Here is a 12,982-nt window from a genome sequence, read left to right as displayed (position 1 = left end):
GACAAGACTCAGGCCTATCAGCTTGAAATCTCTGCAACACACGTCGCAGATCCGGAGAAATAGCTGATAAGATAACTCCATCCTTAAGAATACCAACAGGATCAGCGACTCCAGGAGCATCAGGCACAAAGCTCCTAGAAAGAGCATCGGCCTTCACATTCTTTGAACCTGGTAAATACGAGACAACAAAATCAAAGCGGGAGAAAAACAATGACCAGCGGGCCTGTCTCGGATTAAGGCGTTTAGCAGACTCGAGATACATCAGATTTTTGTGATCAGTCAAGACCACCACACGATGCTTAGCACCCTCGAGCCAATGACGCCACTCCTCAAATGCCCACTTCATGGCCAACAACTCCCGATTGCCCACATCATAATTTCGCTCGGCAGGCGAAAACTTCCTAGAGAAAAAGGCACAAGGTTTCATAACAGAGCAACCAGGGCCTCTCTGCGACAAAACGGCCCCTGCTCCAATCTCCGAAGCATCCACCTCAACCTGAAAGGGAAGTGAGACATCGGGCTGGCACAAAACAGGCGCCGAAGTAAACCGGCGTTTCAACTCCTGGAAAGCCTCCACGGCAGCAGGAGCCCAGTTAGCTACATCGGAGCCCTTCTTGGTCATATCCGTCAAAGGTTTCACAACGCTAGAAAAATTAGCGATAAAACGACGGTAGAAGTTAGCGAAACCCAAGAACTTCTGAAGACTCTTAACTGACGAGGGCTGAGTCCAATCAAGAATAGCTCGGACCTTGACCGGGTCCATCTCCACAGCAGAAGGGGAAAAAATAAACCCCAAAAAGGGAACCTTCTGTACACCAAAGAGACACTTTGAGCCTTTGACAAACAAAGAATTTTCACGCAAAATTTTAAAGACCAACCTGACCTGCTCCACATGCGAGTCCCAATCATCAGAAAAAACCAAAATATCATCCAGATAAACGATCAAAAATTTATCCAGATACTTCCGGAAAATGTCATGCATAAAGGACTGAAAAACTGAAGGCGCATTGGAGAGCCCAAAAGGCATCACCAAGTACTCAAAATGACCTTCGGGCGTATTGAATGCGGTTTTCCATTCATCACCTTGCTTAATGCGCACAAGGTTGTACGCACCACGAAGGTCTATCTTGGTGAACCACTTGGCACCTTTAATTCGGGCAAACAAGTCAGACAACAGCGGCAGAGGATACTGAAATTTGACAGTGATCTTATTTAAAAGCCGATAATCAATACAAGGCCTCAAAGATCCGTCCTTTTTAGCCACAAAAAAGAATCCTGCACCAAGAGGGGAAGAAGACGGACGAATATGTCCTTTCTCCAAAGACTCCTTGATATACGAACGCATAGCGGTATGTTCAGGTACCGACAGATTAAAGAGTCTTCCCTTAGGAAATTTACTGCCTGGAATCAAATCTATAGCACAGTCACAGTCCCTATGAGGAGGCAATGCACTGGACCTGGACTCGCTAAAGACATCCTGATAATCAGACAAATACTCCGGAACTTCCGAAGGCGTAGAAGAAGCAATAGACACAGGCAGGATATCCCCATGAATACCACGACAGCCCCAACTAGAAACTGACATAGCCTTCCAGTCCAGGACGGGATTATGGGTCTGTAACCATGGCAGCCCTAAAACAACCAAATCATGCATTTTATGTAAAACAAGAAAACGTATCACCTCGCGGTGTTCAGGAGTCATGCACATGGTAACCTGTGTCCAATACTGCGGTTTATTTGCTGCCAATGGCGTAGCATCAATACCCCTAAGAGGAATAGGATTTTCTAATGGTTCAAGAGTAAAACCACAGCGCTTAGCAAATGACAGATCCATAAGACTCAGGGCAGCACCTGAATCTACAAACGCCATGACAGGATAAGACGACAGTGAGCAAATCAAAGTTACAGACAGAATAAATTTAGGTTGCAAATTTCCAGCGGTGACCGGACCAACAACCTTAGCTATACGTTTAGAGCATGCTGAGATAACATGTGTAGAATCACCACAGTAGTAGCACAAGCCATTCCGGCGTCTATGAATTTTCCGCTCATTTCTGGTCAGGATTCTATCACATTGCCTTAAATCAGGTGTCTGTTCAGACAACACCATGAGGGAATTTGCGGTTTTTCTATCACATTGCACCGAATTAGGTGTCTGTTCAGACAACACCATGAGGGAATTTGCGGTCTTGCGCTCCCGCAATCGCCGGTCAATTTGAATAGCCAGTGCCATAGCATCATTCAGACCTGTGGGAATGGGAAAACCCACCATAACATCTTTAATGGCATCAGAAAGACCATTTCTAAAATTAGCGGCCAGTGCACAGTCGTTCCAATGTGTCAGCACGGACCATTTCCGAAATTTTTGGCAATACACTTCAGCCTCGTCCTGCCCCTGAGACATAGCCAGCAGGGCCTTTTCTGCCTGAATCTCAAGATTGGGTTCCTCATAAAGTAAACCGAGCGCCAGAAAAAACGCATCAATATCAGCCAATGCCGGATCTCCTGGCGCCAGCGAAAAAGCCCAATCTTGAGGGTCACCCCGTAAGAACGAAATAACAATTTTTACTTGCTGAGCGGAGTCTCCAGATGAACAGGGTCTCAGGGACAAAAACAATTTACAATTATTCTTGAAATTCCTAAACTTAAACCTGTCTCCGGAAAACAGTTCAGGAATCGGTATCTTAGGTTCTGACCCAGGACTTCTGATAACATAATCTTGTATGCCCTGCACACGAGTAGCCAGCTGGTCCACACTTGTAATCAAGGTCTGGACATTCATGTCTGCAGCAAGCATAAGCCACTCTGAGGTAAAGGGGATGAAGGAAAAAAAAAAAAAAAAAATGAGAGAGGAGAAAAAAAAAAAAAAAAACTCAGAATCTTCTTTCTTATAATCCCTCTTTTGCAATGCATTAAACATTTAATATTGGCCTGGCAAACTGTTATGACCCCAATGGCGAGGGTCTCAGAGGAACGTGGAAGTCTGCAAGATACAAAAATCCAGCTCATAGGGCAGTGGTAACTGGGTTGACCATATATCTACTCCTAACGCCAACACTAGAAGTAGCCGGGGGTCATACCTACGTTGATCCTAGATGACTCGCGCCAGCCGGAGAATCTAAATACCCCTAGTAGAGGAAAACAAAGACCTCTCTTGCCTCCAGAGAAAGGGACCCCAAAGCAGGATAGAAGCCCCCCACAAATAATAACGGTGAGGTAAGAGGAAATGACAAACACAGAAATGAACCAGGTTTAGCACAGAGAGGCCCGCTAACTAATAGCAGAATATAGAAAGGTAACTTATATGGTCAACAAAAAACCCTATCAAAAATCCACACTGGAAATTCAAGAACCCCCGAACCGTCTAACGGTCCGGGGGGAGAACACCAGCGCCCTAGAGCTTCCAGCAAAAGTCAGGATACAGATTAGGAACAAGCTGGACAAAAATACAAAACCAAAAACAAATAGCAAAAAGCAAAGTAATTGACTTAGCTGAATAACCGGACCAGGATCAGTAGACAAGAGCACAGCAGATTAGCTCTGATAACTACGTTGCCAGGCATAGAACTGAGTGTCCAGGGAGCTTATAAAGCAACGCCCCTAACTAACGACCCAGGTGCGGATAAAAGGAAAGACAGAAAAACCAGAGTCAAAAAACTAGTAACCACTAGAGGGAGCCAAAAAGCAAATTCACAACAGTGTATGGAGCGGAGCCGTGTATGTACAAGGTGTACAGAGCAGAATTGGGTGTGTGCAAGGTGTATGGAGCGGAGCCGTGTATGTACAAGGTGTACAGAGCAGAATTGGGTGTGTGCAAGGTGTGTGGAGCTGAGCCGTGTGTGTACGAGGTGAACGGAGCGGAACTGGGTGTGTGCAAGGTGTATGGAGCGGAGCCGTGTGTGTACGAGGTGTACGGAGCGGAACTGGGTGTGTGCAAGGTGTATGGAGCGGAGCCGTGTGTGTACGAGGTGTACGGAGCGGAACTGGGTGTGTGCAAGGTGTATGGAGCTGAGCCCTGTGTGTACGAGGTGTACGGAGTGGAACTGGGTGTGTACGAGGTGTATGGAGCGGAGCCGTGTGTGTACGAGGTGTACAGAGCAGAATTGGGTGTGTGCAAGGTGTGTGGAGCTGAGCCGTGTGTGTACGAGGTGAACGGAGCGGAACTGGGTGTGTGCAAGGTGTATGGAGCGGAGCCGTGTGTGTACGAGGTGTACGGAGCGGAACTGGGTGTGTGCAAGGTGTATGGAGCGGAGCCGTGTGTGTACGAGGTGTACGGAGCGGAACTGGGTGTGTGCAAGGTGTATGGAGCTGAGCCCTGTGTGTACGAGGTGTACGGAGTGGAACTGGGTGTGTACGAGGTGTATGGAGCGGAGCCGTGTGTGTACGAGGTGTATAGAGCAGAGCCATGTGTGTACAAGGTGTACGGAGCGGAGCCATGTACGTATGAGGTGTACGGAGCGGAGCTGGGTGTGTACGAGGTGTATGGAGTGGAGCAGTGTGTGCAAGGTGTATGGAGCGGAGTGGTGTGTGTCTATGAGGTATATGAAGCGGAGCCGCAAGCGTACGAGGTGTACGGAGCAGAGCCGCGTGTGTATGAGGTGTACGGAGCGGAGCCGCGTGTGTACGAGGTGTACAGAGTGGAGCCGCGTGTGTACAAGCTGTACGGAGTGGAGCCACATGTGTACAAGGTGTATGGAGTGGAGCCGTGTGTGCATGGTATACGGAGCTCAGCCGCGTGTGTAGGAGTAACTAGGTGTGGCCATTATACTGTATGCAATATGTGTGTGTGTGTGTTTGTGCGTGCATGTGTAGCGCTGCGGGTGAATGTGTAGAGACGTAAATGGTTTTGTGTGTGTGTATGGGGAGGAGAGGTGAGGGCAATGATGGGGCTGATGGGGAGAGGGCAATAATTGGGGTGGTGGAATGGGCAATGATGGAGGTGGAATGGGCAATGATGGAGGTGGGGGAGAATGCAATGATGGTGGGGAGGATCAAATCATGGAGGTGGTGGAAAGGGCAATAATGAGGGGGGAAGAAATGATGGAGGTGGTAGAATGGACAAGGATGGTGGTGGTGGAAAGCACACTGATGATATTGGAGGGGGAGAAAATGATGGAGGTGGTGGAATGGGCAAGTATGGTGATGGCGGCGGAAAGGACAATGATGATGGTGGTGGAAAGGGCAATGATGGGGTGGTGGGGGAGAAAGCAATGATAGTGGTGGTGGAGAAGGCAAAGATGGAGGTGGAGAAGCGAGCAATGATGGGGTAGGGTAGAGGAAAATAATGGGCATATATGAGGAAACAGTACAGGAGAATGGGAAGCATGTATGAGGAAACAGTACAGGAGAATGGGGGGCATATCTGAGGAAACAGTATGGGGGATGGGTGCAGACAGTATGAGGAGCGAACGGGGGAATGTATGCGGACACAGTATGAGTAGCGATGTGAAAAATGTATGTGGACAGAGTACGGGGAGTGAGGGTGATGGGATGTGTGCAGACACAGTATGGGGAGTCAGGTGAGCAGGCAGTATAGAAAGTGAGGGGTAAATATATGAGGAGACAGTTTGGTGAACAGGAGGGATGTGAGAGGAGACAGTATGAGGAGGGAGGGGAATAGTGTGGAGACAGTATGGAGGAGAAAAGTGAGTGGGCACAGAATAGAAACTGAGTAGTGGGGGCGTAGCATGGGGGGACAGTGTAAGGGCACAGCCAGGAGGGGACAGTATACCAAGGAGGGAGAGTGTGATGAGAGAGTACAGAATAAATACTGGGCCCTATAGCAGGGGACACAGTGTGAGAGGACAGTGTGAAGAGGGGGTTGGTATGGAAAGGAGAGGTCAGTGTGAAGAACATGTATCATAAGAGGGACAGTGTGGGGGTCATATTTTATGCAGACAATATAGTGAGGGGCAATTATTCATTCAGGAGCATTATAATGACACTTGTATCTTTAAGGGGATCATGTGGAGATTTTCTGCAAAAGAGCGGAGAAGATGGAAATCTGCAGAGACGGCTGTGGATGAGAAAACTCATCATGGGGTCTGGACAAGATGAAGAAAAGGAGAACGGCTTGAGAGACGACGTCATCTATAAGGTCCCTGGATGTAAATGTTATGTGTGATGTTAACTAATTCTCATGTTTTTATTTATGTTAGGAGCATTAAAGGGGATGTCCAGGTTTGTAATGAGTCTGCAGTCATTCTTTGTGACTGCAGACTTCTGAGTTCTCACAGTTCGCCCTGCACGCTGTCAGGATTCTGTCGTCCTGGCGATTTACATACATGCGGTCACGTGCTGACTAGACATGTGTGGCCTCAGTCAATGAAAATGAACTAAGCGAGGCCGGGCACGTCTAGTCAGAATGTGGTCAGAAGTATACAAATCACATGCTTGTGCTGACATGACCGTCCTCCGGCAAGGGAGAATCCTAAAAGTGTGCAGTGCATGCGTTGTGAGAATTCAGAAGCTGCGATGTCAGGATTCAGCTCTGCAGGTTCCAGTAGTCGTCACATGGACACTTCACTCACATGCGACTTTCATACTTGTGGTCCTGTGACATCGAGCTTCTCTTCTGCTTCTCTCAGTTTTCACTGAACATTGAGAGCATCGGGGAGAGGAGCTCGTGGGCACATAACTAAGTGTGCAAATCGCATATGTCCTGGGGGGGCGCCAGAATGAATTCTTGCCCCAGGTGCCAGAAACCCTAGATACGCCTCTGGCCGGGCGAAAACCAGGTCCCGGGTGTTACCGTCTTTGTGTGTTTCAGAGGTTGAGAGCTGTGAGAGGCCGAGCGAAGTGGTTAGTGATAGAAGCTGGGATGCAGATGTAGAAGTGGGGCTGTTGATGTGGATGTTGAAGTCTCCCAGGATAAGGGTTGGTAGGTCTGAGGACATTTAGTGCGGCAGCCAGGCAGAGAAATGGTCCAGGAAGTGGGTGGGTGAGCCTGGGGGCCGGTATATGACCGCTACTCTGAGGGAGAGGGTACGATAGAGCCTGATGGTGTGGACCTCAAAAAAAGGGAATGAGAGTGATGGAGCTGGGGGGATGACCTGGAAGGTGCATTGTGGGGAGAGAAGTATGCCGACTCCACCACCAGGTCTGTTTGTTGGTCTCGGGGAATGGGAGAATTGTAAGCCTCCATGGGAAATGGCAGCAGGAGAGACAGTGTCAGAATCCTGGATCCAGGTTTCCGTGAAGCTTCAGCTTCAGAGAGTTTTTCAGAAAGTAGTTGTGCAGGAAAGGAAGCTTGTTAGATACAGACCGTGGATTCCAAAGGGCACAATTAAAAGAAGGAGATGAAGGAGTGCAATTAATATTAGTAAGATTATTAAGGTTGCGATGTGAGGTAGGGTAGGGGTTGAAGTTCTGGGATGGGGGACCGGGGTTGGGGGAGATGGCACCTGAAATCAGTAGGAGTAGGAAGATAAAGAGCAAGTAGTTTTTGGAATTGTATGAAGTTTTTTTGTGCAGTGTGTTTGGGCAAGATAGACTGAGGTTTTTCAAGAAGGTGAGAAGTGCATGGGAGCTGTACATGGGAGAGGGAAGGAGAGAGGAGCTGATGTATATGAGTCGTGGTGGAGGGGGGATTGGTCGGTGAAAGTGGCTTGCAAGGGAACATAGGAGGATAGGAATAAAGCACATGGATAGACGGGAGTGCAGAGTGTGGGTTACCTGACTCCTGCCCTGACTAACTGCCATGGAATAACTGCTGTATCACGATGTTTATCTTCGTGACGCATTGCTTCTGGGACGCTTGCGTGCATCCCCACATGCGCGCACCCTTAAGGATGTTTCTAAAAAAGGAGACAAAAAATAATAGAGAATGGAAGACAAGACTAGATGCCAGACAGGGACGGCTATGACACAGGAGTGGCACCACCGAGACACAGGGCAGGCATGGCAGAGACACAGGGCAGGCACGGCAGAGACACAGGACAGGCACAACAGAGACACAGGACTGGCGCGGCTGAGACACCGGGCAAGCACGACAGAGACACAGGGCAGGCACGGCAGACACACAGGGGGCCTGAGGACTAAAGAGAGCGCCGGCAAGAAATGCAGCGTAAAACCATAGAAACACAGGCATCTTACCTAGGAAGACGTCGGGAAGAAATACCCGATGGGCGCCGCCATGTTGGGGAGAAGCCATCGGGTCGCAACCTCCCAGGGAACCCAGCGGCGGAGGAGGCGCGACCACGCATGCGCGAAGTGACGACGTGCCGAGATCCGGAGAAGACAGATGAGGAGCAGTGAGGGACGAGTCGGGAGCTCGCCGAGGGATGGGAGAAGGAAGGTAAGTATCCGAGGCCGTGACAGCTGGATTTCTAAGCCACTCTTTCTCCCTCCCCCCCGGCTATATAGTTGAAATGTGAGGCCTGTGTGCTAGCACAATTACTGAAGAATTTTTATGGCTCTGAGCTGCAAAATCCGTCTCGCCCTAAATCCCTCATTCCCCCTCCCGCCTAATACCAGCCAAAACTGGTACAGCCTGTTCCAGAAGGCATGGGACTCTATCGTTCTTTTAAATTTATGTATAATTGCACCGATCAGGGCTAGAAATATAAGGATTCTATATTCCGGATGTCCATCGAGAGATCTATAACTCACGGAAATCGCTAGGATCTAAACCCAATGAGTGCAAGGAGTGGGTTTCTCCATAAGCGGGTGGTGTAACTGTGCTGTGTTTACACTTAAAAGAATCCCCCTGACGTTGTGCACATCCTGATCATTGTGTCATTCTTATATGAGGTTCATACAGTGAGCTATGTATAAAAATGGTTTGTCACAGCTCTAAGAAAGGGGAGAATTCAGCCCCTTAGTGAGGTCACCACAGGGAGAGTGCCTTGGTTTTAGGCTGGGAAATAAGTGAGTGAAGCAGCAGTCTTCCAGTGTCTTTTGTTCAGGGGCTAGCTGCAAGACAGGTGTGATGCATCTAGATGTGTCGCTCATCCCCCACAGCATACAGTCAGCTATGAGATTAAATGATCTGACCGCAATGTAAGTGTTCTCTCCAAATTTAATCCCATGTTATTTGCAATTGTACTGTAAATAAGAGAATTGTCTTTTTTTTATAATATCTTTTTATACCTCTGTAAACACTGAATACCTTTTTTGGAGTAAAATATAAAATTACTAGCTTTGTCTCTCCTTGCTCTATAACAAACTGTCATGTCCTCTGAACTGAATTACGCTACTAATTTGGGTCGGCTCCGGACCCGGTATTAATTAAGAAATCGGAGCTGGTGGCAGCAGATTTGTCCTGTGCGTTTGGGAGGCTTTGTAGCGACTGGTGGCATTGATAATTATTGTTCCTACCTGAGTGGTAGTTATATCGCCCTCGCTGCAATGTGCCCATTAGCCAGTACAAAGTAAGGCAGCCTTTCTGGCGACTAATTATCTTAGGTGCAGTACCCGATCTGACCTAAGGGTAAGGGGGGCGCCAAAGAACTGCAAGTTCCAAACCGGAATTGGGAAGTGGGATATAGATAAATCCCCTTCAGAAAGAACCAGGGGCAATCAAACAACCCCAGTTCATGACAAATTGATGTGAGTGGTGGGGAAGATAAGGGTATCCGCCCCGTGAACCGTGACAGACCCTAACACCTCCTGTATCTGGTGATCAGGACCCTCACTGCTCCTGTATCTGATTTATGCTATTTTTATGCTGTAATGCCTTTTATTGTCTGTACAAGTCCCATCTAAAATGTAAAGTGCTGCGGAATATGTTGATGCTGTAGAAATAAAATTATTATGATTATAGACAGTATCCCATCACAGGAGGGGGCCACATCACAAAAAGGCCACATCACAGCAAGGGGCTGTACGAAAGGAAGGGGCCGCACCACACGAATGGACCGCACCACACGAAGGAGCCTCACCACAGGAGGGGCCGCATCACTGGAGGGGCCCGACTACAGGAGAGGCCCCACCAAGGGAGGGGGCCCATCACTGGAGGGGGCCGCACCACAGAAGGAGGCCGCACCACAGGAAGGGGCCGCACCACAGGAAGGGGCCACACCACAGGAAGGGGCTACACCACAGGAAGGGGCTGCACCACACGAAGGGGCTGCACCACATGAAGGGGCCACACCACACGAGGGGGCCGCATCATTGGAGGGGCCCCACCACAGGAGAGGGGCGCCACCACAAGAGGGGGCCCATCACTGGAGGGAGCCATATCACAGGACAGGGGCTGCATCACAGGACGGGGGCTGCATCACAGGAGGGGGCCGCAAGACAGGAAGGGGCCCACATCACAGGAACGGGCCGCACCACAGTATGGGGACCCCATCACTCGAGGGGACGCATCACAGGAGCAGGCTGCATCACAGGAAGGGTCCACATCAAAGGAGGGGCCCGCATCACAGGAAGGGGTTGCACTACAGGATGGGGGCACACCACAGGAAGGAGCCCAATCACAGGAAGGGGTCACATCACAGGAAGGGGCCACATCACAGGAAGAGGCTGCATCACAGCAAGAGAGGCTGCATCACAGGAAGGGACCGCATCACAGGAAGGGGCCGCATGACAGAAAGGGGCCGATTCAAAAGGAATGGGCCGCATCACAGGAGGGGGCCGCAACACAGGAGGGGGCTGCATCACAGCGAAAGCAAATGGTAGGAAGATCTGGTCAGCTCTTCTCCCCATGGTCCTGATTACAATTCACTTTGCAGCTATGCTCCTATGTTCGATATCAGGGTGACAGTTAAGGTACCGTCACACTAGACGATATCGCTAGCGATCCGTGACGTTGCAGCGTCCTCGCTAGCGATATCGTCCAGTGTGACAGGCAGCAGCGATCAGGCCCCTGCTGTGATGTCGTTGGTCGGGGAAGAAAGTCCAGAACTTTATTTCGTCGCTGGACTCCTGCTGACATCGCTGGATCGGCGTGTGTGACACCGATTCAGCGATGTCTTCACTGGTAACCAGGGTAAACATCGGGTAACTAAGCGCAGGGCCGCGCTTAGTAACCCGATGTTTACCCTGGTTACCATCCTAAAAGTAAAAAAAAACAAACACTACATACTTACCTACCGCTGTCTGTCCCCGGCGCTGTGCTCTGCACTCCTCCTGCTCTGGCTGTGAGCGTCGGTCAGCCGGAAAGCAGAGCGGTGACGTCACCGCTCTGCTTTCCGGCCGCTGTGCTCACAGCCAGTACAGGAGGAGTGCAGAGCACAGCGCTGGAGGACAGACGGCTGTAGGTAAGTATCTAGTGTTTGTTTTTTTTTACTTTTAGGATGGTAACCAGGGTAAACATCGGGTTACTAAGCGCGGCCCTGCGCTTAGTTACCCGATGTTTACCCTGGTTACCGGCATCGTTGGTCGCTGGAGAGCGGTCTGTGTGACAGCTCTCCAGCGACCAAACAGCGACGCTGCAGCGATCCGGATCGTTGTCGGTATCGCTGCAGCGTCGCTAAGTGTGACGGTACCTTTACACTTTAAGAACAATGTATCTAATCTCATCCCTAGGGGCAGTGTATCTAAGCTCATCACTAGAGTCACACCCGCGCCTCTGGTCCCTGCGCCATTTCAGGGACCCTCCAATTCGGCCCCTGATGATGCCGAGTGGGCAGTGAAACATCTCGAAAGTGGAGATTGAATGACTGTGCAGACTGCAGCGCTGAGCTCTGATTGGCCACCGCTTCCCGATATTACACTGGTCCCTCAATGCTGGAAGTCGCAGGTGAAGGTAGCACCTAGGTAAAGATGGCGGATACTCACGGTTGTACATACTCATCGAGGCCGCAGATACTCAGCGCAGGCTCCGCCTCCTGTCCAGGCATTCTCTGCAGCACAGCCGGCTGCAGGGATGGGTACAAGTGCTGCAGAGGGACCGACGGCAGCTCATGTGATGGGGGATACAGGGGACGGTCAGCGATCTGCTGCAAAATGATTGCAAATAAACCTTTCACATGGACAGAATCTGGAGAGAGAACAAAGGGGATCATAAGAAACAAAGCAAAGAAAATAACCGCCAAATCCCCCAGAAGACTCCCTGCAGCTCCCGGAATGTTACAGAGCGCCCCCAGTGTGCTGTTCCGTGTAAGTCATGCTCTCCAGTTTTATGTGTGTTTTCATGCTATGTATGTTCTTACATTTCTGCTCTGCTGCCACCCAGTGGCCTTTTTCCATATGGCAGCTTGTTATTTATTATTTCTTGTGGGCATGTCTTCCACTTCCGGTTCAGGGGTCAAGTCTTCTCTTCCTCTGGCAGCCATTTCATTTTTAGTTTTATGCTGTTGTGAGAGGACACGCTTGAACCGGGCTTAGGAAGGCATCAGTCTTTCGACCTCTTGCTGCTCACTCGCTGTCACTAATACACTTGCTGTACTTGACTTGACTCTGGAGAAGTTACTGTATACCATCCTACGCTGTATGTCCAAATTTCCAAATAAACTAGTCTGGATTGCACAATCCCTGGTGTGCATCATCTCTCCGGACGCTGATCAGCATTGGTCCTGTCTGCTCTACAGTGAGGAAAACTGAAGGTACCATTCTCTCACAACACCTATTAGTCAGCCACACCTCCATTCACCTCATGTGGGGACAGAACACTCAGAGCCGTGCTCCTGCTATAACCGATATCACCCAAACTGCAGCGCGATCCACTCATCTTCCCCATATACAGTGTCATCAGAACTGCTCCCCCCATATAGTGTCATCAGAACTGCTCCCCCGTATACAGTGTCATCAGAACTGCTCCCCGATATACAGTGTCATCAGATCGCTCCCCCGTATAGTGTCATCAGATCGCTCCCCCATATACAGTGTCATCAGAACTGCTCCCCCCATATACAGTGTCATCAGATCGCTCCCCCGTATACAGTGTCATCAGATCGCTCCCCCGTATACAGTGTCATCAGATCGCTCCCCCGTATACAGTGTCATCAGATCGCTCCCCCGTATACAGTGTCATCAGAACTGCTCCCCCCATATACAGTGTCATCAGAACTGCTCCCCGATATACAGTGTCATCAGA

At 49.8% G+C, this 12,982-nt stretch overlaps 1 protein-coding gene across 1 annotated transcript in view; it reads right to left on the bottom strand.

Moving 5' to 3' along the window:
- The window catches only part of PIK3C2G (phosphatidylinositol-4-phosphate 3-kinase catalytic subunit type 2 gamma), a 179,439-nt gene that overhangs the window by 90,548 nt on the left and 75,909 nt on the right, over positions 1–12,982 (bottom strand). Inside the window, exon 6 of the mRNA XM_069762752.1 lies at positions 11,725–11,926. Within this exon, the coding sequence (XP_069618853.1) occupies positions 11,725–11,926 (202 nt within the window). The remainder of the gene's footprint in view (positions 1–11,724; positions 11,927–12,982) is intronic.

Source organism: Ranitomeya imitator, chromosome 4 (genome assembly GCF_032444005.1).
Source record: "Ranitomeya imitator isolate aRanImi1 chromosome 4, aRanImi1.pri, whole genome shotgun sequence".
NCBI classification, from domain to species: domain Eukaryota; kingdom Metazoa; phylum Chordata; class Amphibia; order Anura; family Dendrobatidae; genus Ranitomeya; species Ranitomeya imitator.
The sequence above is the reverse complement of the archived record's forward strand: the minus strand, read 5'-3'. Positions and strand labels throughout refer to the sequence as shown.